General features: G+C 34.4%; 1 protein-coding gene across 9 annotated transcripts in view; it reads left to right on the plus strand.

Annotated features, from left to right (window-relative positions):
- METTL25 (methyltransferase like 25) overlaps positions 1 to 27,649 on the plus strand; it is a 122,780-nt gene that overhangs the window by 65,316 nt on the left and 29,815 nt on the right. For 7 of the 9 annotated variants that reach the window (XM_055236253.2, XM_055236256.2, XM_055236255.2 and 4 more), the window contains 3 exons: positions 10,243 to 10,337; positions 14,287 to 14,316; positions 18,311 to 18,384. In XM_055236253.2, coding sequence (XP_055092228.1) covers positions 10,243 to 10,337; positions 14,287 to 14,316; positions 18,311 to 18,384 — 199 coding nt within the window. The remainder of the gene's footprint in view (positions 1 to 10,242; positions 10,338 to 14,286; positions 14,317 to 18,310; positions 18,385 to 27,649) is intronic. The other 2 variants (XM_055236257.2, XM_063615128.1) reach the window with 1 other exon arrangement.

Consider the following 27,649-nt stretch of genomic DNA (forward strand, 5'->3'; position numbering starts at 1 on the left):
CAACCTCTGCCTCCACCTCCTAGGTTCAAGCGATTCTCCTGCCTCAGCCTCCTAAGTAGCTCGGATTACAGGCGCCCATCACCATGCCTGGCTAATTTTTGGATTTTAGTACAGACGGGGTTTCACCATGTTGGCCAGGCTGGTCTTGAACTCCTGACCTCAGGTGATCTGCCCACCTTGGCCTCCCAAAGTGCTGGGATTACAGGCGTGAGCCACCATGCCCACCCCTGACGAGGTTTACATTTTAAAAGATCATCATGGTTGCAGAATTGAGATTGGAATACAAGGGAGCAAGAGTGGATGTTGGCACACCAGTCAAGAGACTGTTTGTTGTACCAATCCAGGTAGTTTGGGATGTTGGAAATAGAGAATTTATAGGTTTGAGGAAAATTTAGGAGATAAATAAACAGGAATTTCTAAAACAAACTGAATGAGAAAGTGTCAGAGATGTCTCCCGAATTTTTTGACTTGTGTAAATGAATAAATATGAGTGCCAGTTATTAAATTCTGAAACTTCATGAGATCTAGTTTTGTATTATGAAGTTAGTTTAATTTTAGACATGTTGATTTTAAGGTGCCAATGAAATATCCATTTGGAAATGGTGGTTAGGATATTGATAAGGGAAGAAATAACTAAGATCAAAGCAGAGCTGAAGGAGATAGAGATGCAAAAAACCCTTCAAAAAAATCAATGAATCCGGGAGCTGGTTTTTTGAAAAGGTCAACAAAATTGATAGACCGCTAGCAAGACTAATAAAGAAGAAAAGAGAGAAGAATCAAATAGACACAATAAAAAATGATAAAGGGGATTATCACCACCAATCTACAGAAATACAAACTACTGTCAGAGAATACTATAAACACCTCTACTCAAATAAACTAGAAAATCTAGAAGAAATGGATAAATTCCTTGACACATACACCCTCCCAAGACTAAACCAGGAAGAAGTTGAATCTCATCATAGACCAATAACAGGCTCTGAAATTGAGGCAATAATTAATGGCTTACCAACCAAAAAAAGTCCGGGACCAGACAGATTCACAGCCGCAATCTACCAGAGGTACAAGGAGGAGCTGGTACCATTCCTCTGAAACTATTCCATTCAATAGAAAAATAGAGAATCCTACCTAACTCATTTGATGAGGCCAGGATCATCCTGATACCAAAGCCTGGCAGAGACACAACAAAAAAAGAGAATTTCAGACCAATATCCCTGATGAACATCGATGCAAAAATCCTTAATAAAATATTGGCAAACCGAATCCAGCAGCACATCAAAAAGCTCATCCACCACAGTCAAGTGGGCTTCATCCCTGGGATGCAAGGCTGGTTCAACATACGCAAAACAATAAACATAATCCAGCATATAAACAGAACCAAAGACAAAAACCACATGATTATCTCAATAGATGCAGAAAAGACCTTTGACAAAATTCAACAACCCTTCATGCTAAAAACTCTCAATAAATTAGGTATTGATGGGACGTATCTCAAAATAATAAGAGCTATTTATGACAAACTCACAGCCAATATCATACTGAATGGGCAAAAACTGGAAGCATGCCCTTTGAAAACTGGCACAAGACAGGGATACCCTCTCTCACCATTCCTATTCAACATAGTGTTGGAAGTTCTGGCCAGGGCAATCAGGCAGGAGAAAGAAACAAAGGGTATTCAATTAGGAAAAGAGGAAGTCAAATTGTCCCTGTTTGCAGATGATATGACTGTATATTTAGAAAACCCCATCATCTCAGCCCAAAATCTCCTTAAGCTGATAAGCAACTTCAGCAAAGTCTCAGGATACAAAATCAATATGCAAAAATCACAAGCATTCTTGTACACCAATAACAGACAGAGAGCCAAATCATGAGTGAACTCCCATTCACAATTGCTTCAAAAAGAATAAAATACCTAGGAATCCAACTTACAAGGGATGTGAAGGACCTCTTCAAGGAGAACTACAAACCACTGCTCAACTAAATAAAAGAACATACAAACAAATGGAAGAACATTCCATGTTCATGGATAGGAAGAATCAATATCATGAAAATGGCCATACTTCCCAAGGTAATTTATGGATTCAATGCCATCCCCATCAAGCTACCAATGACTTTCTTCACAGATTGGGAAAAAACTACTTTAAAGTTCATATGGAACCAAAAAAGAGCCCACATTGCCAAGTCAATCCTAAGCCAAAAGAACAAAGCTGGAGGCATCATGCTACCTGACTTCAAACTATACTGCAAGGCTACAGTAAACAAAACAGCATGGTACTGGTACCAAAACAGAGATATAGACCAATAGAACAGAACAGAGCCCTCAGAAATAATACCACACATCTACAAGTATCTGATCTTTGACAAACCTGACAAAAACAAGAAATGGAGAAAGCATTCCCTGTTTAATAAATGGTGCTGGGAAAACTGGCTAGCCATATGTAGAAAGCTGAAACTGGATCCCTTCCTTACACCTTATACAAAAATTAATTCAAGATGGATTAAAGACTTAAATGTTAGACCTAAAACCATAAAAACCCTAGAAGAAAACCTAGGCAATACCATTCAGGACATAGGCATGGGCAAGGACTTCATGTCTAAACACCAAAAGCAATGGCAACAAAAGCCAAAATTGACAAATGGAGTCTAATTAAACTAAAGAGCTTCTGCACGGCAAAAGAAACTACCATCAGAGTGAACAGGCAACCTACAGAATGGGAGAAAATTTTTGCAACCTACCCATCTGACAAAGGGCTAATACCCAGAATCTACAAAGAACTCAAACAAATTTACAAGAAAAAAAAAAACCCATCAAAAAGTGGGTGAAGGATATGAACAGACACTTTTCAAAAGACATTTATGCAGCCAACAGACACAAGAAAAGTGCTCATCATCACTGGCCATCAGACAAATGCAAATCAAAACCACGATGAGATATCATCTTATGCCAGTTAGAATGGTGATCATTAAAAAGTCAGTATACAACAGGTGCTGGAGAGGATGTGGAGAAATAGGAGCACTTTTACACTGTTGGTGGGACTGTAAACTAGTTCAACCATTGTGGAAGACAGTGTGGCAATTCCTCAGGGATCTAGAACTAGAAATACCATTTGACCGAGCCATCCCATTACTGGGTATATACCCAAAGGATTAGAAATCATGCTGCCATAAAGACACATGCACACGTATGTTTATTGTGGCACTATTCACAATAGCAAAGACTTGGAACCAACCCAAATGTCCAACAATGATAGACTGGATTAAGAAAATATGGCACATATACACCATGGAATACTATGCAGCCGTAAAAGTTGATGAGTTTATGTCCTTTGTAGGGACATGGATGAAGCTGGGAACCATCATTCTGAACAAACTATTGCAAGGACAGAAAATCAAACATCGCATATTCTCACTCATAGGTGGGAATTGAACAATGAGAACACATGGACACAGGAAGGGGAACATCACACAGTGGGGCCTGTTGTTGGGTGGGGGTAGCGGGGAGAGATAGCATTAGGAGATAGACCTAATGTAAATGACAAGTTAATGGGTGCAGCACACCAACATGGCACATGTATACATAGGTAACAAACCTGCACGTTGTGCACATGTACCCTAGAGCTTAAAGTATAATATAAAACAATATATTTATATAAAGGATATTGATAATGCAAAACCAGATCTCACAGAAGAGTATAGGTTTCCAGATATAATTTAGGAATGGTAATGGGTTGATTAATATCTCCCAAAAAGTCATGTTCATGAAGAACTTCAGAATATGACCTTATTTGAAAACTGGGTCTTTGCAGATTTAATTAGTTAAGATAGAATCATCATACTGGATTGGGTGGGCCCTAATTCCAATGATTGATATCCTAGGAGAGTGCACACAGAGAGACACAGAGAGAAAACTGCCACGTGAAGACAGGTAGAAAATGACAAAGATTACTAGTAATCACCAGAAACTGGTAATGGAAGAAACAATGAAGTATTCTTCCCTAGAGCCTTCAGAGGGTCTGTGGCCTAGCCAACAGCTTGATTTTTGACTCCTGGCATCCAGATTTGCGAGACAATAAATTTCTGTTGTCTTAAGCCAGCCAGTTTGTGGTTATTTTGTTACTGCAGCCTGAGAAAACTAATATAAAAATTATCGTTGTGTATTGCGGTATAGAGAAGATATCCTAGAGAAAGAGTATAGTTAGGGGAAGAGTATAGGTAGTGCAAGGGTTACAAATTGGCTATCACTGACAGAGGGTGCTCACAGACTAATTTTGGGCAATTTGGGCAGTTTTATTATGCCCACCTTGTGCTGTAAAAAGCAGTAGGACCCAGCAGATGTGGTACTTGGTTACCATACAAATAGGTTTATACCTATTGCATCCTACCTACCACTTTATACATGTGTTTAAACACTGCAGGCATTTGAGTTTTTGAGCCTTTGTTCAAAGAAAGTATTAAAGGGATGTGGGGAGTGGCAAGAGAAAACCACAGGAACATTTCGTAGGCAGATAGAATGTAATGAGTCAGCAAGGGAGTATAAAGAGAATTAAGGCCACAAATAAGAAAGAATGGTATTGTGGAAGCCAGATGAAGAGATTGTTTAATGAATGGGGTATCAAGAGTTTCCAGAAATCTACAGTATTTTTTAACCCATTGTGTTTGTTCTCATAGATTACACTGTTGAGGGAAACAAGAGCTGCTGCTGACATGGTTAATGTGTGCGTTTTAGAAAGATAATATTGCTCTTAGTATAAAGGATGGGCAAGAAGACCAAAACAAAGCGACAAAAGATTTAATGAGTAGGTATTGCATTACCAAGTTAGTAGCTAATGAAGACTGAATATGAAAAAGAAGTATAATTAAGAGGATGTATGTGTAAGAATTTAGAATAATGGAAAATGTTTCTAAAGTTCAAGCTTGTTTAATTAAGTGGATAATGATATTAACACAAGAAGGAATATCTAGTACAGTCTCTAAAATTAAGAGATTATTGTTTCTAAAGCTTGCAAGAAATACTAAGAAATGGGAGAGAAAACAAGAGACTTCATCTATTTCAAAATTACGGAAGTGAGGCTAGGGGAAACAATTTGATTCACTGATAAAGGGTGATTAATGCTCAATTTGATTAGATTTGAATATGGGTATATGAACGCAAAGAGAAGACTGATACATAAAAGTAGAAATGGTGAACTCTAACTTTGATTCAGGTCATATGAGGGAGCTTCAGTCCTCACTGCAGACAGAATGAAACTAATGAAACAGATTCTGAAGATAATATTGAGGATCTACATAAAAGGCTTTGTTTGACTTTGAGGGTTTGCTGCCTCCTTATCAGTTGTTTGCACTTAACTCCATTAGATAAAGAGCAAAGGTGTGAGGCCACTGTGATCTCAACCACAGAGGAAACTGTTACGCAGATTCAGAAAACTTCAAGATGGTTATGTAACCGCGTGGTGTCTGGAGGGGTGATGTGTTTTCATATAGCTTTGAGCCAAGGCTGGCAGTTCCTGTAAACTGCAGTCGTATCTTAAAGTTCCCAGGTGTTTTGGATAGGAATTCAGGGAGCCAGGTGCATCAAGTAAGACTGCCCTTCTGTCCTTCATACGTTGTTAAATATTTAAGAGAGAGCTCTCTTACACACGGGTTGAGTACCCTCTGTCAGCCTTCGTTGTGGTGGTAAATAGTAGCTTTATGAGTTCTAAGGGAGACCATAACCCTCCTTCAGCCTCATAATCTTCAGCAGCGCAAGTCAGGAAACATATTTGAAGTAAGACCATCTTTTATTGTGCTCCACTTCTCTAAAGACAGCCCCATGGGCTCCAGGTGTGATGGCTCCCTTGCTGGCTTCCATCTGTATCACCTGGAAACAAGAGGGATCCCAGGAATCCTGTGTTTCTCTGCCCATATCTTCCCTTTATCACCAGAAGTCATTTTGGAAGCCCAGAACTCTGTTCCCATGGAAAAATTTTCACCCCATCTTCCCTCTACCACAACACTTACAGCTTCACCACTTTGTCTCTAGAACTCTGAGAACTAATCCCATCATGCCTTTTATCCCTATTCATATTAGCTACCACCAGAGCCTGAGGACTCACAGCTCATTTCTTATTTCTAGGACCCTAATCAAAGGTATCTCCATAAGCCCTTGGTTTTGACTAAGTATCCCATTTTCTGGAATTCACAGTCAGTCATTATCAAAATTGCCTATATATATTGCCTATTCTCTGAAAGTTTCTTTATTTTCCTATCTAATCACAACCTAGCTCTTGTAATGAAGCACACTGCCTATACTCCTCAAGCAGTGGATTTCTCCCCCACATTCTTTGTATGGAATAAGCCTCCATACTTCTCGTTGCTAATTGTAGACTGTGTGTGTTATCTAATGTTGTGTAAGAAATCACTCCAAAACTCAATGGCTTATAGCCACAACAATTATTTAGTATCTCTCATAGTTTCTGTGGGTCAAGAATTTGGGAGTATACTTGGCTATGGGTTTCTTGTATTAGATTTTTCCTTCTAATAATATACCCTTTCCAGTGTAGTGTATTTTTCATATATGTTGTACCCCTTTCAATCTAATGTTAAGTAGTATTTTTTCTAGCCCAAGTTTTCTTTAGATTATCACTGAGGGAAGACCTCTCTGCCTGTTTTCAGGAAAGTACACAAGCTTTTTTCCTGGCAGCCTAAGGTAAATTGCAGAGCAGTGATGGTCCACTAATTATACCTTTCATTACAAATCAGTTTTTTTGGATTCTTTTCATAATTCTGCACTACGTTGACTTTCCTCTCTTTTTCTTCCAGTGTTACAAATTTGTTTGTTTGTAGGTATTTGGTTAGTATATTAGAAGAGGTTAAAAAATTGCTAGTCAATTATTTTAAGTTGTAATATATTCTCTGTTTTGGAGAGTAACTATATCCTACTGGAAGCTCAGTTTTTAAATTTTTGTTTCATATTTCATTAAATCTTCCTCTCATCCTTATGGCATGCTTCTTTATTAGATTTAAATCTCTGCTCAAATAGCACACCCTCAGAAAAAGACTTCTGTGTTAATTAGAACAGAGATGTTTTATGGGTATTCCTGAGATATTGTTTCCCTTGTTCCCTGGGTTTTGCCTGTGACCACAATCATCATCTGTTTATTCTAGTGTGATATACAAATTTTGCTATATTCCAAGAGTGCCGAGCTATAAAAAGTTTGGCAAACATTAAGATGAAGATTTAAATGTAAAATAGATTTAGGACCAAAGTAACAGTGACTTAAACAAGACACAGGGACATTTATATTTCAATTCAGAGGTCAACAAGTAGAGCTGCGCTAGAAGCTCTGTACCAAAAAGTCTTATAGGAACTGAAGGTTCTTCTATTTTGTTGCTCTACTCTCTGCTGCTCTTGTTTGCATGGTCTTAGTTTGCTTGGCACCACGAACACATTCCAGACAGAAAAGAAATTAAATAAGCAGGTAGGGGTAGAAAGTGTGGGTGAAAGAACATATTCCCCCCATCCCTTTTAAGTACATGACCTGGAATTTGCTCACATAATTTCTGCCCACATTCAGTTGGCCACAACCTAGTCATATAGCTATCCTAGTAGCTGCATGGAAATCTGAGAATTGCAGCCTCTAATCTCAACAGTTGAGTTCTCTGTTACTACTAGGAACAAGGAGAGAATGGATGGGTAAAGGGAGGAGTAGCTGTTTTATTGGTTAGTAATAAACCAGTTTGAATAAAATAGCACACCCCCGTCTTTCTAGCCTTTTACTTTTTACAGTGAGATCTGTATTTCTCTTTTTATTTGTCAGGAAAAAAATAAAATACTTATTGTAACCCTTTCATTTAGCAATAATCATGTCTCACTTAAATCATAAAGGCTTCAGTAAAACCCAAACCAGTCTTTGAAGTCATCTTGGAAATAGAAGAAGTAGCCCAGAGTCCCTAGGACCTGGATAGGTTGCAAAGGCTCTATAAGTCCTATGCAATTGTAAGTGAAATTGTTTGTTAATGTATGTTTATATAGCATGAGTGTTTAAGAACATGAGTTCTGGATTCAGATTGCCTGAGTTTAAATTCCAGCTCTCCCTTGTGCTTGATTTGTAAGTAAGGCAGTTGACTTAACCTGTCTGTCTGTGCTCAGTTTCCCTATTTGGAACATGAGAATAATAGTATACCTACTTCACAGAATTGTTCTAGGAACTGAAGCTAGTTAATACATTTAAAGGACTTACAATAGTGTCTCAATGTTAAGTGCTGTGTAAATACTAGCATTTTTATTGATACATAATATTTGTACATATTTACAGGGTATATGTGATATTTTGATAAATGCACAGAATGTGTAATGATCAAGCCTGGGTATTCAGGATATCCATCACTTCAAGCATTTATCATTTCTGTGTATTGGGAACATTTCAAATCTCTTCTAGCTGTTTTTAAATATACAATATATTGTTGTTAACTATAGCCACCTTACTGTGCTATCGAATATTAAGACTTATTTCTTCAATCCAGTTGTATGTTTGTACCAATGAATCTACCTCTCTTCATCTACCTCTCCCCACAGCACATATACCCCTCCCAGCCTCTGGTAACTGTCATTCTACTCCCTATCTCCATGAGATAATATTTTTAGCTCTCACATATGAGTGAGAATGTGCAATATTTGCCTTTCTGTGCCTGGCTTATTTCACTTAACACAGTGACTTCTATTTCTACCCATATTGCTGCAAACGTAGGATTTCTTTTTTTTGACCAAATAATACTCTATTGTGTATATATATACCACATTTTCCTTACTTATATCTATTCATCTGTTGATGGATACTTAGGATGATTTCTTATCTTTGCTACTGTGAATAGTGCTGCAATAAACATGTTGTAGATATCCTTTTGAGATAATTGATTATCTTCCTTTGGATAAATATCCAGTAATGGAATTTCTGGCTTGTATGTATGGTAGTTCTGTTTTTGTTTTTTTGAGAAACCTCCATGCTGTTTTTCATATGGCTATATGATTTGCATTTCCGTGATGATTAGTGATGTTCAGCATTTTTTCATACACCTGTTGGCCATTTATATGCCAACTTTTCAGAAATGTCTGTTCAGATCCTTTGGCTACATTTTAAGTGGATTAGTTGTTTTGCTGTTGAGTTGTTTATTTGTATTATTATTTATATTCCTAGGGAGGATGGTCCATATTTTCCATCTGATTATCAGTAGGGTCTGTTATAAATTTTTATTTAATACCTGAACATCTGGATAGGCTATGATTGTAACATCTTTCATAGGCTATGGTTGTAAAATTCAAACTTGTTCTCTTTTAATCAAAAGTCATCCGATCCCTCATGGTACAGAAGTTTATTTGGGGGAGTCTATCCCAATTACATTTTCTTACAAAGCACCTTTTTGTTTTTATTTTATTTTACTTTTTATAATATAATATAAATTAATATTTATGTTTATCTCAACTTTTTTTAAATTGTCACTGGGTTTGTTTTAAATAAAATTTTCCAGGTCTTAATTTAAAATAGAAATTGCTTTCTTTTTCTTTTCAAAAACCCTGTGGAACTAATAGTTCTACATCAGAAATTTTAACATCACCAAGTTGCATGTGTAACTCTGTAAGTTGAGCAGTAGATATGTGATTAAGTAATGAACATTGATTTTTGTTTTTGTTGTAAAACATAGGTGCAATTGAGCTGAATTGGGTCATAGTTGAAAATATTATAGTCTGTTAAGATAATGAAGGAATAAGAGCCTGTACAGCTGTTCTTTTTCTGAAAGGGGAACATAGTGGCTAAAAGAAAAAATCTGATGCTTCAACATTGTTAGGAATGAATTTATATTGTTCTATAATAAATTGCCAAATGTCACATTTAATAAATCATTTTTAAAAAGTCAGGTCAGCAATAAATTTTCAATATCTCATTACTTATCTCATATAGTTATATTGAATATCAAGAGTATTTGCATTTTAAATTGCTAAATCTTAGAGAAATTGTTTTGGCAAATTGGTTGGTACCAGACTTGGAATTTAAACACAAAGCAGCTGTGTTGAGCAAATACCATTTTCATAACATTTGTATGCTTTCAATTAACAAACTGGAATGAACTGTTAAACATCACCATTTCCATGTTTAACTACTGTTTTTACTTTCTCAATGACTGATTTGCTTTCTTGGTAGATTATTTATTTTAACTGAAAAAGGAAGAATTTTATTTAAATAATCTGTATTTTTCCCCCATCTGCAGAACGTACTCAGGAAAAGTGGGGATTTCCAATGTGCCACTATTTAAAGGAAGAGAGATGGTGCTGTGGTCGTAATGCCAGAATGTCAGCATGTTTGGTATGGTTATATTTTTTCCTGGAGTAACAGCTTTATCCAGATGTTGTAGAATTTATTATTTTTGGCTAGTATCATGCATTCAATGCCAAATTTTGCAGAACATCCTCATTAATGCTTTTGTGCATTGGAAATTATAAGAAAAAAATGACTTGCCCTTTAAACAATATCCACTCTACATGCAGTGTCATGATAAAATTATATAGAAGTATTTTAATTATTATATAAAATATAATGTAAAGTGTTCAATACTTTATCCAATGCTTTGTGGTTTGTGTTTCTTCCTGGCAGATCATTTGGTTTCCTAAATTTTTATAGAATATGAAAAATATTAAGCTAATTGAGATATTAAGTAACTATCTAATTAAATAAAATATTTATTGTGCTGCATTTGACTAGTGCCCTCAGACCTAGAACACTCTAGCCCATAATGTTCTCTGTTCATGGCACTATGTCAGTTTACAAAGAAATGAGTTAAATAATGTAAGTGATTTTTGTGTTATCAGAAAATTAAAATACTGCAGCTATGTAGAATTAATAAATTTAGAGATTTAAAGAACAACATAAGGACTATAGTTAATATTGTATTGTATACTGGAAATCTTCTGAGAGTAGATTTTAGGTGCTCTTACTGCACACACACACAAACGGTAATTATGTAAGATGGTGGATATGTTATTAATAAATTGCTTACCTATTATAATCATTTCACTAGATATAGATGCTGCTCAGCTTATGATGGGGTTATGTCCCAATAAACCCTTCATACGTTGAAACTACAGACAGAAATGCACTTAATACACCTAACTTACCAAATATCATAGCTTAACTTAGCCTACTTTAAACATGGTCAGAACATTTAAACATTAACCTACAGTTGGGTAAAATCGTCTAACACAAAGCCTGTTTTATAATAAAGTGCTGAATATCTCATGCAATTTATTGAAAACTGTACAGAAAGTGAAAAATAGAATGGTTGTGTGAGTATTCAAATTATAGTATCTACTGAATGCATATCACTTTTGCACTATTGCAAAGTTGAAAGTTGGGAACTGTCTATATATATATATATAAACATGTTGTACACTTTAAATTTATGCAATAAAATCTTTGACAAAGTAAAATAAAATAAATTACAGTTGATTAAATAATATGTTTAATGTCCAACTGCAAGATAAACTAATTCTTTTAGGACCCATTATTTCTATGCCTGTTACATAGCAATATAAGAAATAGTGTGCCAGTGTTCTAAGTTATATACTAGAATTATCTTAGAAATGTATTTATGCTAACATAATAATTTCCTTTGGTAGCCCCACTTAAACTACTTTTCTGGAAATTTGTCTTGTTCTCTCACTCTCTAGTAAATGGTACTTGTTCAAGGTCTTGTTAGAATGACAGGTTCTTCTTGGGATAACTTGAGCATCAAAATGCTCATAGCCAGTGTTATACCCTTGATGCAAGAAATTGAAATAGTCTTTATAAAGTGAATGTAGCCTCAGAGAAAAGACCTCAAGATATTGGCATCAGGGATTTCACAATGTAACAAGATAGATCTATCCCTCTGTGGTGAGACCCACAACTGATAGTCCTCACTCATAAGCAAAAGACTTTTAATCAGATTTATGTTATCCTCATTTTAATTATTAACAGAAAGCCAAGAGTCAATACATATCTAAGGGAAGTCTAACAAAAAAAAAAAAAAAGAGATTAGATTTAAAAAAAGAAAAAGCAGCTGGGAAGAAATGTAGACTAAAGGAAAAGAACTATGTAATATCCCTTAGAAAGACAAAAGAATATATTGTATCCGTAAAAAAGAATTATTTCTATTAAAATAAACATTCAGAGAACCAAAGCAAATACTTTGGCAAATAAATTCTGTAAATATAGAATTAGCAGACCATGCTGGCCTTAACTTGCCCTGATCAATGTCAGCTGCCCATGGAATGCCCTTCTCCTTAGCTCCATCCCAACCCATGTCCACCTTGTCTTATTTTTTGATTCCAAAGTAATGTTGGAAAATCTAAGGAATAATTCTTTTAATATATCTTATTTTATTGCCTTTTGCTCCATAACTGACATTTTTGAAAAATATTCAAAGCTTAGGTGGTCTTCTTTAAAGAAAAAAAAAAAGATACTTTGCTGGGTTTTCTGGGGAATGCTTTCAGATAAACAGTTAAGGACACTAACCAGATACAAAATATTAATTAAATTAGAGCAATATCATTAGCATACGTTAAGCCTGATAAAACTTCTAAATTATTCCAGACCAGTATGAAATGAATGCTTGGTATGTTTTCTTCATCCTCTTTGTTCATTGTTCAAGAACAGTGTTAATGTTTGCAAAACACTTTTTAATCACCTATCTGATTACCTTTTATTATGTAATCACAATTTATTATTTCTATTTCTAAATTAAGCTCATCGGCAACACATACCAAAAGCAGTCTTGGGGTATATGATATTTTTATGGACACCAAATCGCCTGTTTTTAAATAGCCTATTTTTTTTAATTCAGTTTGGCCTTTAGGAAAATTTATAAGAAAAATCTAATCTGAAATTAGCACAAGGAGTACCATAAATGAAAACTCATTGTTACAATATCTTCAAGGATAAATCTGTTCTGGACCTGTTGCTGTTTAACATAATATGAAAATTATGTAATAGCTGTCTCCTGTATTCATGACATTCTACTTGGCTGTAGATGTTCAGTGAAAGTATCCTTCAAGTAAATGGGAATATTACGTTTTTTTTCTTCAAACCATTTCTGTGAAGCCAGTTTTCATGCAATGAACTCTTTTTCCCACTAACTCCACGTAGTGTGAGGGCATGATAAACCAGGATTCAAATAACAAGTTTTTAGTTCTTGCTCAGTTCTTTGCTAACTAGCTATGCAATTTGAGGAAAGTTACTTATCTTGATAGTGATCTGGTATATCTACAAAAATTACTCTTATACCTATAAAAAGATATTGTAAATTATCTTTTTATTTTTAAAGTGTGTGATTTAGCTATATGTAAACAGTTTCATTTATGAAAATATAAAAACCTGAAGCAAATATGGGTATTTTAAATTTGAGTATCAAGTATATGCACATCTCTTATACATTTATTACTTTTCTGTGTTTGAAATGTTTCCTAATTTAAACTTTTTTAATAAAATTTAGCTAAAAATTATATATATTTGGAAATATATCTAAAAACTCAAACTTTCAGAAGACTGTATTCCATATTTAAATTATGACAAATCTTTCATATATTTTGAATTATGAGTATTTATTATAAATGTTAGGAAATATTTTGTAAAAAAATTTTGGATTTTAAATAAATATAAATGTAAAAACCGGTATATATAAAATTGTAAAAATACGTGTTACTTTCTCTTCTACCTGGCACTTGATCATATGTGAACTTGATTTGAATTTGTAGATCACACAGACCAAAAATACATATAGTTTTCCAAAATAAGTTTTTAATTATAATTTGGATTTTTTTATTCACTAAAAGATGAAATCATATGTTTATTAAAATTATGAGAAAATATGTTAAAATATATAAATATATCTATGTCTGTATATGTGCATAATAATAGTGTTGGATTTATTTGATTGTTTTAGCTACACTAAAAATGAACCAAGACTACGTGATTTCATTTCTTTCCTGTTTTCTAATTCCTTCTGAAATTCAAGGACTGTGTATAATTAGAATTGACATTCAAGGATATGTGTTTGTGTATATGACACACATCCATTATAAATTAGCTCTAAATTACACAAGCATACTAGTTAACATTCTTTAATGATATTAACACTGTTAAGTGCATAAACTTACATATTATCACATAATTAATCTTTCTAAATGTCAGTTTTACAAACTCTTATACAGTGTGTTTATAAATCTTATAAGATAAGACTCAATATATCAGCAATCTGTCTTGTTTTTTTCCCTTTAAGGCATTGGAGCGGGTTGCAGCTGGCCAAGGGGTAAGTGAGAGTGTTAACTGATGAACATGACAGTTTTTCTCTCAAGTACTCTTCATACTTGACCTGCTGATGAACTTAAAACCTAATGGAATTTAATAAATATCTTGTCCCAGATGCATATTCAAATTTGTGCATTTTTTGTAGGTTTACTTTAAAAGCGAAATGAACTTTTCAGAACTTTTGAGCTTTTAGGAAAATTTCTGCCTTATGCTCTTATACTACTCATTTCTTCGTATTATACTAAACAGTCTATAAATATTTCTGAAGAATGCTGTTGTTCACAATTAGGTTTTTATGTGCTTAGTTCAAGCAAAGATAACCTATATTATTGAGTACTGTATTTTAACTATAGTCCAAAACACATACTTCAGTTGTTTTATAAATTTTTTCTTTACTGACTTGATTAACCATTAGTTGCAGTAGCCAAATGGGTTTGCACTTAGAGATAGAAGTTAAATATAATCCCCCAAATATCCATGTAATTGTCTTATCCTTTACCTTGTATTCAGGAAACATTCAGATTTTTTTAAGAGTTTTTGGACCCTTTCATAAAATTTTTAAATTTAACCTAAAGTTTAGAAATCTTTCTTTCGCTTTTGTTCAAGGAACATTAATGTGTCAATTTGAATTGTTAAAAAATAATAATTTAAAAAATAATTTTAATAACAAGTATCATTTACTGAGTGATTACTCTGGGCCAGGAACATTGTTAAGCATTTTGTATGTAATTATCTTTTTAATATATTCACTGTGCCTATCTTAAAATTGATAAAATCTGATTCTTTTGAAGGCATTAGCGTTAGGATAATCATTTGAGTTTGGGGACTTTAAGTGTGTGGGACTTTAGTTACAAACTGCTGGTTTGCATTATGTCTTTATCACTTACTAGTTAATGACCTTGGACACATGTCATAATTTCTCTGTAGCTTAATTTCTTTATCTGTAAAATAGGGAAAAAAAGAGGAGTGATAATAATACCTTCCTATAGGGTTGTTAGGATGAAGTGAATGAAAAATGTACACTGCTTAAAACAATGTCTAACACATAGTAAGTGCTCAGTAAATGTCAACTGTTGTTCCTGTTATAGATAATTAATAATTATGATCATGAAAATAATAGCTAAATTTGACACAGAGCTTACCAAAGTACTATTTAAAGATCTTCTCATCGAGATAATAAATACATAGTACTATATAGTATGTACTCTTATTATCCCATGATACACATGAAGAGACTGTAAGGTAACAAAGACTGAGACTTGAATCTCTGAGTCTGCAGTTCAAGCTCTTAACTACTATACTACATATCAACTTAATGGTTTTCTAGAGGTCTGGGGAAAAAAAGAGAGCTTTTATCATAATACTCTAATGCATTCGTGTGGTGTTTTTTAATTTTACAAGTGTTTGCTCATACTTACACTCAATCTTATCAGTTGGGTATTATCCTAAACCTGCATGAGAATGATATATAGCAAAAGTTTAATAGTGTGTTCTAGTTCCCTTAATTAATTGCAGAGCCCTGACTTCCAACTCAGCGCCCTTTCCACTAGACTTGTAAAATGCATGTCTGATACACATGCTTTAAGGGTATACACTTTGTGTTCCCTCTCATTTTAAAAATGCATTAAAATGTTAAGTTAATGTATCACTTAAGGGAAATAAAGTAAACTCTGAGCCACATCCAGTTTATTCTTGGAATAGTCAGGCACAGACTGTTCAGGAGATATTGATTCCCTTTCCACTTACCCATCTGTATTTACCAGGATAGATAGTCCAACTTAGTTATTCCAGGAATGCACATTTGAAGGCATATTATAACCTCTTCCCTTTGTCTTAGGAAACAGCTGTAAAGCTCTTATTTACTCAGAGTAACTTGAGAATGAGGACTTATTCTGTTCTGCTGTATTATTCTGTGCGTTCAGTTTTTTATGTTGTCTTGTTTAAAATGAACTTCTTGTTCTATTCTGTTGTATTTTACAATCATTTTAATAAAAATATAAGTACATATTTATTTCAAAGTTATCTTGATACCATTTAATGTAATTTGTTCAAAGGCATGAGAAAGAAGAGATTTTAACTATTTTTAGAAGTTTCATATAAAATTAAACTTACCTATTATAGCTAGTCAAACAAAAAGTTAAGAACTTTGTAAGCCATTTATAGTACTAATGTTTCAATTCATGCAATAGTAGATTTGCCAAAGTGACTTTGAATTTCAATAAAATGTTATAAGAATAGGTATTAATATTGAAAATGCATTTCAGCATTTTTATGAGATAAATGAAAGGATTTTTAAGGAAGTGGCGGACAGACGATCAAATAGAGATTTTGGTGCTGTAGAAAAGAGTTATTCAAGATGAGAAAATCTCAAGTGGAAAATATATCCAGAGATTAAGAAATTCCAAGTGAAATGTTTTGGTGTAATTTTTAAGGAAAGTTAAATTTTGAAATCCATAGTTTTTGTCTCAAGGCATTTGTGACAAATTTGGAAAGAGATTTTATATAAGAATTGTGCCTTTGAAAAGTTACAAATTTTAGTGTGGGCATTCAAACATGTATATGAGTCTACCTTCAGTGAATTATTTTAGCAGTTATTTGGGGACTGTGATATTTGTAACAACATCCCCACTATTCCTACTTTCCAGTGGTAGAACCTGTATTCTTTCACAGTGCTCTAAGAGTCTACAAGCCTGTTGTTCTCTAGTGGCTTCAGAGGGCAATGCCATCAGGGGAAGATGTAAGGAAAATGATTGACCCTCAGCTCACAACTTTTAGTTTTTGTAGTCTCAGCAGCACAGTATGAGAAGTTAATGTTAAATGAGGGAGAGGGGCAGTAGAGTAGGTTTTCTGCCTGAGCACGAAAAATTTATTTTGCTATAAACTCCATCTGAATTCAAACATATTTATTCCAGTTGAAAACGTGAAAATGACAGTTTTGGACTCCAAAGGATAATAAAAGTTACAAAAGGATAACTCCATGGATATACACATTTCACTGAATTATATCTTTAAAACTTTACCAGTCGTTGGACAGTTTTCAGTTTTACCTTATTTGACTTCTTAAAAGCATTCCGTATTGTTGACCTCCTTCTATTCTTACTCATTTAAAAAAAAAAAAAATAACTGCATGCGAGCTGGGTTGTTGTTGCTGACATTATTTTGTGTTGGATGTTCCTATACTATCAATATCGAGATCTGTGGGGATGTGCATAGGGTTTTGGTGACTTTTGTAGTTTCTTAGTTCGAGTAATTCTGTTGCTGCAGTGAAGTGCTCTTTTATAAATAGTAATGTTTTACCTTCTGCTCTTTTGAAACAATCATGCTTCATTGGAGCCCTTCTCTTCAGCTATTGCTTCTTGCCATTCAAAAACCTTTGAACCTTTATGGGACATCTCGCATATCTCTTTCTGCAAGAAGTGAAGCATTGTCAAAGTGCAATCTCTTATCCTATGTTCTTTCCAAGGCTCTACTTTTCAACTCTGTAGTAACCAATACTGTCTTTCAGACCTCAGACAAATCTTTATATTTCTTTACTTAGGGTAGTATCTTTCTTTCTTGGTGTGACTCCTAGCTGTTAGTATCTTTATTCCACCTCCATTAAGACAAATCTACATTCTCTTCTTTTTCACACATATCCTTCCTGACTCTTAAATGCTCCAGAGCTGACTTGGTTGGTCTTGAAAGTATTTCTCACTTTTAACTGATAAGGACTCTATTTGGGCATTAGCTTATTGTTCATTGATTATAACTTTTCTTTCTTATTCACTACTGTTTCTTTTATGGTTTCTTTTTTTTTTTTTTTTTCAGAATTACTTTCACAATGAGAATTAGCCTCAGGGTAACACTTTCACTTGCAATGGAAAAATTATAAAGTCATCCTCTGTGTTTAGCAACAAAGGTTTCTGACATTCACATATGGTTCCAACATTCTGGTATTTATTTTATTTCTGGTTTTTTTTGTTTCTTGTGCTTATATATGTCTACATTTTTTTCAGCTACCTACTGAATCACTCTTCTATCGTGCTGTTCTTCAGGATATTATTAAAGATTGTTATGGCATCACCAAATGGTATGAGGATTTTATTTTAATGAGAATAACTATGTTATATTGTAAGTAAAGTGACTTTTCGTCTTCAGGTGAATTTATGCAGGTCACTGTTATTAGTAGAAGCAACTTTGAATTTGAGCATAATGTCAATAACAAGTACACAACCGTATCTTAGGTTAATTATCATTAAAGTGGGGGCTCTAATGATTCCTTCTTGTCCTGAAAGCTTGTTGTAATGATAAAATAATCCATGTAAAATGTACTTTAGAATTTTTGAAGTATTAAAATATTAAGTAGTTCAGTGACGATATTATATGAGCAAGAGTCATATTTAGAATGTTTCACATCCAGTACAGCATAAACACTTAACTCTAATTAGAACCTATATTGATCATAAACAACTATTATAGCCCTTCAGGTCTCTGCCAGTAGAATACTAGCACTACATATGTTTTGTTTTGTTCCTGTAGCCCCTAAATAGTGCACTATTTATATAGAGAAGCAAGGGGTAGGAGAATTCTTTTCATAATATTGATTCAACAACTGTTGTATTCAAGCATACATTTGTAATTCTGGCAAGTTTTATGAATGTTCTCTTGCTAATTACAATTTTAGGATTCTGATAGTTATTTAGTATAATAGGATTATTCTGCAAATTAAAATAAGGTAATTTTCAGGTTCTCAAAAATCAATTCACATTTATTAAAAGACATAAAAGGGATTTTTAGATTAGCTATTATTTCTCTGTAAGAAAAAATATCCACTTTTTACTCATAGAAGTTACTACATACAAGTACCTACACAGACTGTTTTCAATTGTCATTCCTATGTAGGTAACTCCCAAATCTGTATCTCAGTCTCTGTTCTCTTTTCCATATCATCAAAATGTCTAAAACTGAATTTTTCATGTACTCCTGAAAACTAGTTCCTTCTCTTATATTTACCCCAAGATGCTAACCTTCTTGAAAAAAGCCATAAAATTGTGCAAATTCATGTCAACTCAAATATTTACTACCTGCTTTCTTTAAAGACCTCAAATCTGTTCATGTGTCTATTATTTTCTTTATGACTTCTTAAATTTGTTTCTGTTCTTTTCTAAACCTTTCTTCTCACTTAAAAACTCAATACTTTCCAATGCTCCACATTCCTGCCTTCCTTTAGTATTTAGAAGATCGCTCGTATTTATTAGAAGACTTTTCTTCCTGAGCCCCATTGACCTTTCAGTCACATTTGACCATGTCGGTGGTTGTTTTTTCTCTAAAATCTCCTCCTCATTATCTTCCATTATTCTGTATTCTCTGAGTTTCATTTTCCTACTCTGAGCGCTCATCTGTTTTCTTTACAGTTGCTTAATTATTATTCCATCCCCTGGGTATATCTAGCCATCCTTTAATGTTTTATATTTTCTCTTTCTCTTAGGATCCTTACTACAAATGACTCTTGAAATATGTAACTAGCTCCCACCTCTTTTTCAGAAGTCTACATCCACTTTCTCATTTTCATCTGAATAACTTCACTTAAGTACCTCACAAATACATCAGTCAGCTACATCCAAAACCAATGTTCTCTTCCCACCAATTCTATTCTTTTCTTCTTTCTCTTGACTTCTAACAAACAGGTGTTATTTCTGGAAATGGCATGACCGTTATCAAACATTAGAAGTCTAGAAATGATACTTGATTCTACTTTTACCATCAGACCACATAATTAGTTATCAAGATTTGTACATGTTATTTTTTTTTTAACCCAGCCGTTATTTATTGTGTGACAGACAACATGTTAGGTCCTGGGGATTCTGGATGCATATGTAACGGTTTCCACACAAGAGCAATTTATGTTCTAGTCAGGATGGCCTATGTGAAAACCAAACAGAGTGATTGAAGCCTGCTTTCAATAACAGACTAAATAATTAGGACTAACCTCACTTCTGAGGAAACAAAACAATGCCAGAGATGTGTGTGCACACGCATGTGTGTGTTTAAATTTGTTTTTAATTGGTTTGAGAACATCAGAGACCTAATGAAGTAGTTAAGAATTATAGGACAAAAATCAAAGAGGAAATGGGATTTCAAGAGAAGTAAGCCCAGCTTTTATGGCTGCACTTTCCCCAGAAGCATCTGTCAGTTCTGGAATAGGCAACTGTCCTCCCATCAACAGAGAGGGTGAGCACAGCTTTCAACAGAAAGACAGTTCTAGTGAAACAAAAGTTAGAGTTCATGGTCTGGTGAGGACTCGGGAGCAAGCCAAGTAAACCACTCATACTTTGAGTTAGGTCCCTAAAGATTCATACTGTAAGAGTAAGAGTGAACTACAACAGTCCCGAAATGAGTAAAGCCCCATTTTGAATTATCTCAAGCTGCGATTAAAGTATTTCAGATTATTGCTTCTGCTAGCTGCCTACAAGAAATAAATTCCCTCTGGACAAAATAACGTAAATCTAAGCCTCAAATTATCACTGACATCTTATATATATATATAGTACCTTACAAAACCAATCCAAAATAACCAGCTATGTGATGAAACAAGACTACATGACCAAAATCCAAGATAAACTACAGTCAACAGAAATGTACCTTTAGGAAAGCCAGAGAAAGGCTTAAAATAACTATACTTGAGAGAGTTCACCTCTGGAAATATAGAATAGATGTACTTTTCTCTATTTTTCCTGCTAAGTACAACTAAATCCCCTGAACATTATATATAAAATGAATACAAAAAGACAAAAAGTAAGGAGAATAGAGCAGACTGGCTAGGGGTTTCCGGACCGAAGGAACAGCACAGTATGAGTCCCCCGGGTTTTCTTTTTGTTTCATATAGCCCAGGACTGGAGTTGAAAAAGGTAGTAATCCAGAACCACCAATAGGCACAGAAAAAAAAAGACATTTGTAATGAAAACTGAAAGACCAGGAAGCGGGCAGGCCTAGAAAAACTTTTATGCATAACCGCCATACCATAGCAAACACACACACACACGCACACACAGAAAAACCTGTGGCTCCACTCTCACCTATGCCAACAAAGGCCAAGTACAGAGCCTACACTTTCATCCTTGCCAGGCTGTAATGAAACTCCCTTATAACCCCTTTGTGGAGGTATTAGATAAGGCTGAGTAGGAAACTAGGACTTGTATCCAACTGTGATAACAATTAATGCAATACCACTACCACAGTGTCATAGAGACCATGTGAAAGGCCTGCACTTCCTACCCACCCAGCCATATGACACCCCTCCTTTTCCCCACTAGGGTGGTTGGTATCAAGGAAGGCCTAGTAGAGAGTCAGGACTTTCACCATCACTCAGCAGTAACTAGGTAACCCCTATCAGGGTGTCAGTGGAGATAACATGGGAATCTGGAAGTCCCAGCAATAACAAAGACCTTTAATAATCAATAGAAGCTGGCTTACCTTTACACAAAAGCTTGTACAGAAATGTTTATAGCAGCTTTATTCCTGGTAACCCAAACTGAAAACTACCCAGATGTCCTTCAGTGAGTGAGTATTTTAGCAAACTGTAATAATCCATACCATGAAATACTAAGCAATAAAACAAAAAATATTGTGGATACACACAACAACCTGAGTGAATCTCCAGAGAATTATACTGAATGAATAGAAGCCAATCCCAAAAGGTTGTATGCTGTGTGATTCTATTTATATACATTCTTGAAATGACAAAATTATAGAATGGCAAGGTATTAGTGGTTGCTGAGGTAGGAAAAGAGGGTGGAGTAGGCAGGAAGTGCATATGGCTGTAAAACAGCATATCCTTGTGGTAATAGAAGTGTTCTGTATCTTGGCTGCATCCACATCAGTATCCTGAATGTTACTGTCATGAGACATTGTGGAAATCCAGATGAAGAGTACACCAATCTTTATTCTTTCCTATAGCTGTATGTGATTTTATAATTATCTTAAAATTAAAAGTTTAATTTAAAGAACTATGCTCAATATGCACATTGAAATAAAATATTTTTTTGTCAGAGAACCAAAACATTAAAAAAACAAATGAAAATTCTAGAACTGAACAAGAAAATGACTAAAATCAAGAAATCTATCAATAGTCTTAACAGCACTTTAGACACAGCTAAAGAAATAATTAATGAACTGAAAAACAGATCAGAAGAAAATATCTACAATGAGGCATCAAAAACAAAAAGCTAGAGAATAGAAAACAAAGACTAAGAGCTATGTGGAATACAGGGAATAGGTTTCATGTACATGTTAACTGCAGTCTGAGAAGAAGATGAGACAGTGAATGGAGCAATAGCAATATTAAGAATCTTTCAATCCTGACAAAAAGATATCAATCTTAAGATTTGGGAAGTACACAGATCTTATGGTGAAGTAAAAGGAAAACAAGTTCTAGACACATAAGAGTAAAATTGCTGAAAACGAAGACAAAGGGAAAAATCTTAAAGCAGCCAGAGGTGAGCGGAGTGAAGGAGGGAAGCAGAATACCCCCAAAGGAACTAAATTAGTCTGCCAGCTGAATTCTCAGCATAAACAGTGGAAGCTAGAAGTTAGTGATATCTTCAAAGTGCTGAAAGAAAGTAGCCTAGAGCCTACACAGCCTATCTGAAAATACACTGTCAGAGGAGACAAAAAAAAAAGAAAAAGAAAAAAGAAAAGAATGCAGAAAATAACCTCAAAAGAGTAAATTTAAGTCATGGCATTAGTCCATTTCTATGTGGCTGTAAAGGAATAAGAAAGGCTGAGTAATTTATAAAGAAAAGAGATTTATTTGGCTCACAGTTAAGCAGACTATACAAGAAGAATGGTCCCAATATCTCCTTGGATTATGGAGAGGGCCTCAGCTGCTTTCATTCATGACAGAAGGCAAAGTATAGACAGCATGTGCAGAAACCACATGGCAAGAGAGGAAGCAAAAGAGAGGGGAGGTGCCAAGGCTCTTTTTAACAACCAGGTCTTGTGGAAACTAATAGAGCAAGAACTCACTCACTATCCCCCCACCCAGGAGGGCAATAACTTATTCATGAAAGATCTGTCCCTATGGCCTAAACTTTTCCCATTAGGCCCCACCTCCAACATCTCCAACACTGAGGATCAAATTTCAACATGAGGTTTGGAAGGGTCAAATACTCAGACTATAGCAGCCTTCAAAATGGAGTTGAAAAAGTGTAAAGGATAGAGAGCTTATTCAAGGAAATAATACAGAAAACTTTTAAACTCAGAAAATGATACAAATACTTCAATGTAGGAAAGTTAAAGCCTTTTGAACTCAACCCAAAGAAGACTACTCTAAGACATATAATAATCAAAATCTCAAAAGTAAAAGACAAAGAAAGGATCAAAAAAGCAGCAAGGGAACAGCAGCTCTAATTCATCTGGCAACAGACTTCTCAGTGGAAAATTGAGGCCAGGAGGAAGTGGGAGGACATTCAAAGTGCCAAAGAAACTGTCAACCAATAATATGGTGGCCAGCAAAGCCACCTTTCAAATATGAAGGGAGATACTTTCCCAGATAAACAGAAGCTGAAGAAATTTATTACCACCAGAGGTGTCTTACAGGACATGCTAAAGGGAGTTCTTCAGTCGGAAAGAGAAGGATGCTAACATGCAACAGGAAAATCAGCTGAAGGTATAAAACTCATTGGTAAAAGTAAGTACACAGACAAAAATTCAGAAGACTCTTAATACTGTAAATGTGGTATGCACGCAATTCATATCCCTGCTATAAAGACAAAAAGACATATATCAAAAATAATAACATTTGTTAAGAGATAGGCATAAAAAAGTAAACAGACATCAAAAAGTCAAAATGTGGGGTGATGGAGTTATAGAGGTTTTTTTAGCTTTTTTGTAGTAACAAAATGGCAGTAGTAATTCCTTACCAATCAATAGCATTGAAAGTAAATTGACAAAATTATTAAAAGATATAAAGTAGCTAAATAGATCAGAAAAACAAGACCCAGCTATTATATGCTACCTACAGGAAGCTCACTACACCTGTAAAGACAACACACATAGACCAAAAGTACAGAGATGGAAGAAAGATACTCCATTCAAATGGAAACCAAAGAAGAACAGGTATTGCTATATACAGTTACCCTGGAACAACACAGAGTTGAATATACCAGACTCTATAGAATTCAGCAAAAGAAATATTAAGAGCAAAGTATATAACACATACATCAAGAAAAGTAGAAAAACTTGAGATAAACGACCTAATAGTATACCTCCAGGAACTAGAAAAGCAAAACCCAAGTGCGAGTCCACTTATATGCAGTATTTTTTTAATAAGTACATTGGAAAATATATTTGAGACTTCTGACAATTGAATAAACTCGTACACAAACCATGTAGCCTAAAAATATCAACAAATTAAGAAAATGAGGTCTATCTTGAATGCATAAAATATATGCATATTGTTTATCATTTGCTACCATAAAATACATACAAATCTATAATGAGTCAAAATTTATATAAAAACTTATGCACACAAACACAGACCATATGTGGCACTATTCACAGTCAAGAGAAATGTAAACTAATATAAGTATGAAATATTAAATCATAACCACATTAAATTAGCTATAGTATATAGTGTAATAATTTTATAGCCACCTCTTATTGGCATTGTATTGAGCTCAAGTGTGTGAGTATTCGTTTAAAACACTTTGTGTTGCAAATCTCTGGAGCAGTTTGTTTCTCCAATGAATTGTTTATCACAGTAAAAAGTGATCTCTCACAGTTCTTGTGTATTTTTCATTGTCTTTAGGGCAGTACCATAAACCTTGAATAACAATACCATGATACCCATATTAAGTGCTACTAGTGATCCTGGAAGTGCTCCCGATATGCAAAGTCATGACATTACAAGAAAAAGTTGATTTGCTTGATATGTACCATAGATTGAGGTCTGCAGCTGTGGTTGCCCACCATTTCAAAATAAATGAATCCAGCATAAGGGCTACTGTAAAAAGAGAAAAAGAAATTCCTAACACCTTTGCTGCAGCTATAACAGTTTGTGCAAAAAGCTAGTACTTTCTGTGAAATACAAATATGTTTTAATTGCCTATGATATCAGTAAAGCTTCTGGTCAAAAGTACACTAGTAGTAGTTAAATTTTGGAGTAGTCGGCAGTTACATGCAAATTTTTTACTGCACAGGATGTCGGCACCCCTAATCCCCATGTTGTTTAAGGGTCAACTATACTTACATCACATAAAATAGACTTCAAGCCAAAAGAGACAAAGAGGGTCATTATATCATGCTAAGCAGATAAGTTCAGCAGGATATAACAATTGTAAATGTATATGCACCCAGCACCAGAGCATGAAAATATATAAAGCAAATATTAATAGATCTAAAGGGAGAGATAGATTGCACTGCAATAATAATAGGGGACCTGAACACCCCACTTTTAGTAATGTACCGATTAACCAGACAGAAATATAACAAAGAAACTTTGTGTTAAACTACACTGTAGAATAACTGGACCTAACTGACATTTACAGGACATTTCATCCAATTGCTGCAGCATATATATTCTTTTCATCAGCACATGGATCATTACCCAGGATCATATGTTAGCCACAAAACAAGTCTCAACCAATTCAAAAAAGTAGAAATCATATCATTTCTGACTACAATGGAATAAACCTAGAAATCAATAACAAGAGAACCTTTGGAAACTGTACAAATACATGGAAATTAAACGACATGACCCTGAATGACCAACGGGTCAATTAAGAAGTTAAAAAGGAAATTTTAAATTTTTTTTTTTTTTTTTTTTTTTTTTTTTTTTTTTTTTTTTTGAGATAGAGTCTCGCTCTGTCGCCCAGGCTGGAGTGCAGTGGCACAATCTCGGCTCACTGCAACCTCCACTTCGCGGATTCAAGCTATTCTCCTGCCTCAGCCTCCCTCGTAGCTGGGATTACCGGTGTACGCTACCACACCTGGCTAATTTTTGTACTTTTAGTAGAGACGGGGTTTCACTATATTGGCCAGGCTGGTCTCGAACTCCTGACCTCAGATGATCCACCTGAGGGCCTCGACCTCCCAAAGTGCTGGGATTACAGGCATGAGCCACCACGTCTGGCCTTAAAATTTCTTGAAACAAATGAAAATGAAGACAACATACCAGACTGTATAGGATTCAGCAAAAGAAACCTTAAGAGCGAAGTATATAGCAATAAACACCTACATCAAAAAAGTAGAAAAACTTGAAATAAATGACCTAATAATATACCTCAAGGAACTAGAAAAGGAAAAACCAAATCCAAAATTCTAAAGAAAGAAATAATAAAGATCAGAGCATAAATAAATAAAATTGAGACTGAAAAAAACCCATGGAAGATCAATAAAATGAAAACAAGTTAGCATTATCTAATAAAATGGAAAATATATATACATGTCTCAGCAGTTTTACACCTAAGTATATATATTAGACAAAGTCTTACATGTATGCTTCTAGAAACTTTTACAAGAATGATCAATAGCAGCAATGTTTATAAGAGCAAAAATCCAGAAACAAAAAACTCATTAATAGAAGAATGGATAAATTGTATTACATTCGTGTATATAGAAGTATTTTATATACCACAATGAAAATGTATGAATTACAGCTACATGCATCAATGTGGTTGAATCTTGTGAATATAATTTTAACTGAAATCTCAGAAAAACTCCTATAAAATGGTTCCACTTATATAATTCAGAAAAGAGCAAAACTGAATAATTTAGGAGTATAAATATGTGGTAAACAAGCAAGAACAACATAAGGTAAACACAGGATTCAGTATCATAGTTTCCTGTGGGAGTTAGGGGGAACAATGGATTATTAGGCAGAGTGATAAGGTGGGGAAGAGGAGAAGTACATATAGAAATCAAGGTATTTAATACTAGTAATGTATTTCTCAAGTTTGGTGTTGGGTACAAGAGTTTGTTTTATTTACATTCTTTATGACTTACACATATTTTGTAAATGCTTATTGCTTTTGTTTAGTATCACTAAAGTATTAATCTTTTATCAGGCTATACCCCACAGTCAGTTGAGCCGCATATTATACTCCCGATATCTAATATAGGCACCTTATTATAATGTTAAGAAAAATTAAAATAAGTGGTTAAAATCTTGTCTAAAGTCATATAGCCTGAAAGAACCAGGATCAGGACTAAATTCATAGTCCAGAAAGGTTTTCACCATCCCATTCTTGTTTTTAATGGTAAATTCTCTTTGAGATATTTTTAATATGAGTTGATTTGCAAGGCTGTTTGTGTTATCATTGTAAATCAAGGTTATTGGAATTACTGGCCAGCAATAG

This window comes from Symphalangus syndactylus, chromosome 13, assembly GCF_028878055.3.
Source record: "Symphalangus syndactylus isolate Jambi chromosome 13, NHGRI_mSymSyn1-v2.1_pri, whole genome shotgun sequence".
Taxonomy (NCBI): Eukaryota; Metazoa; Chordata; class Mammalia; order Primates; family Hylobatidae; genus Symphalangus; species Symphalangus syndactylus.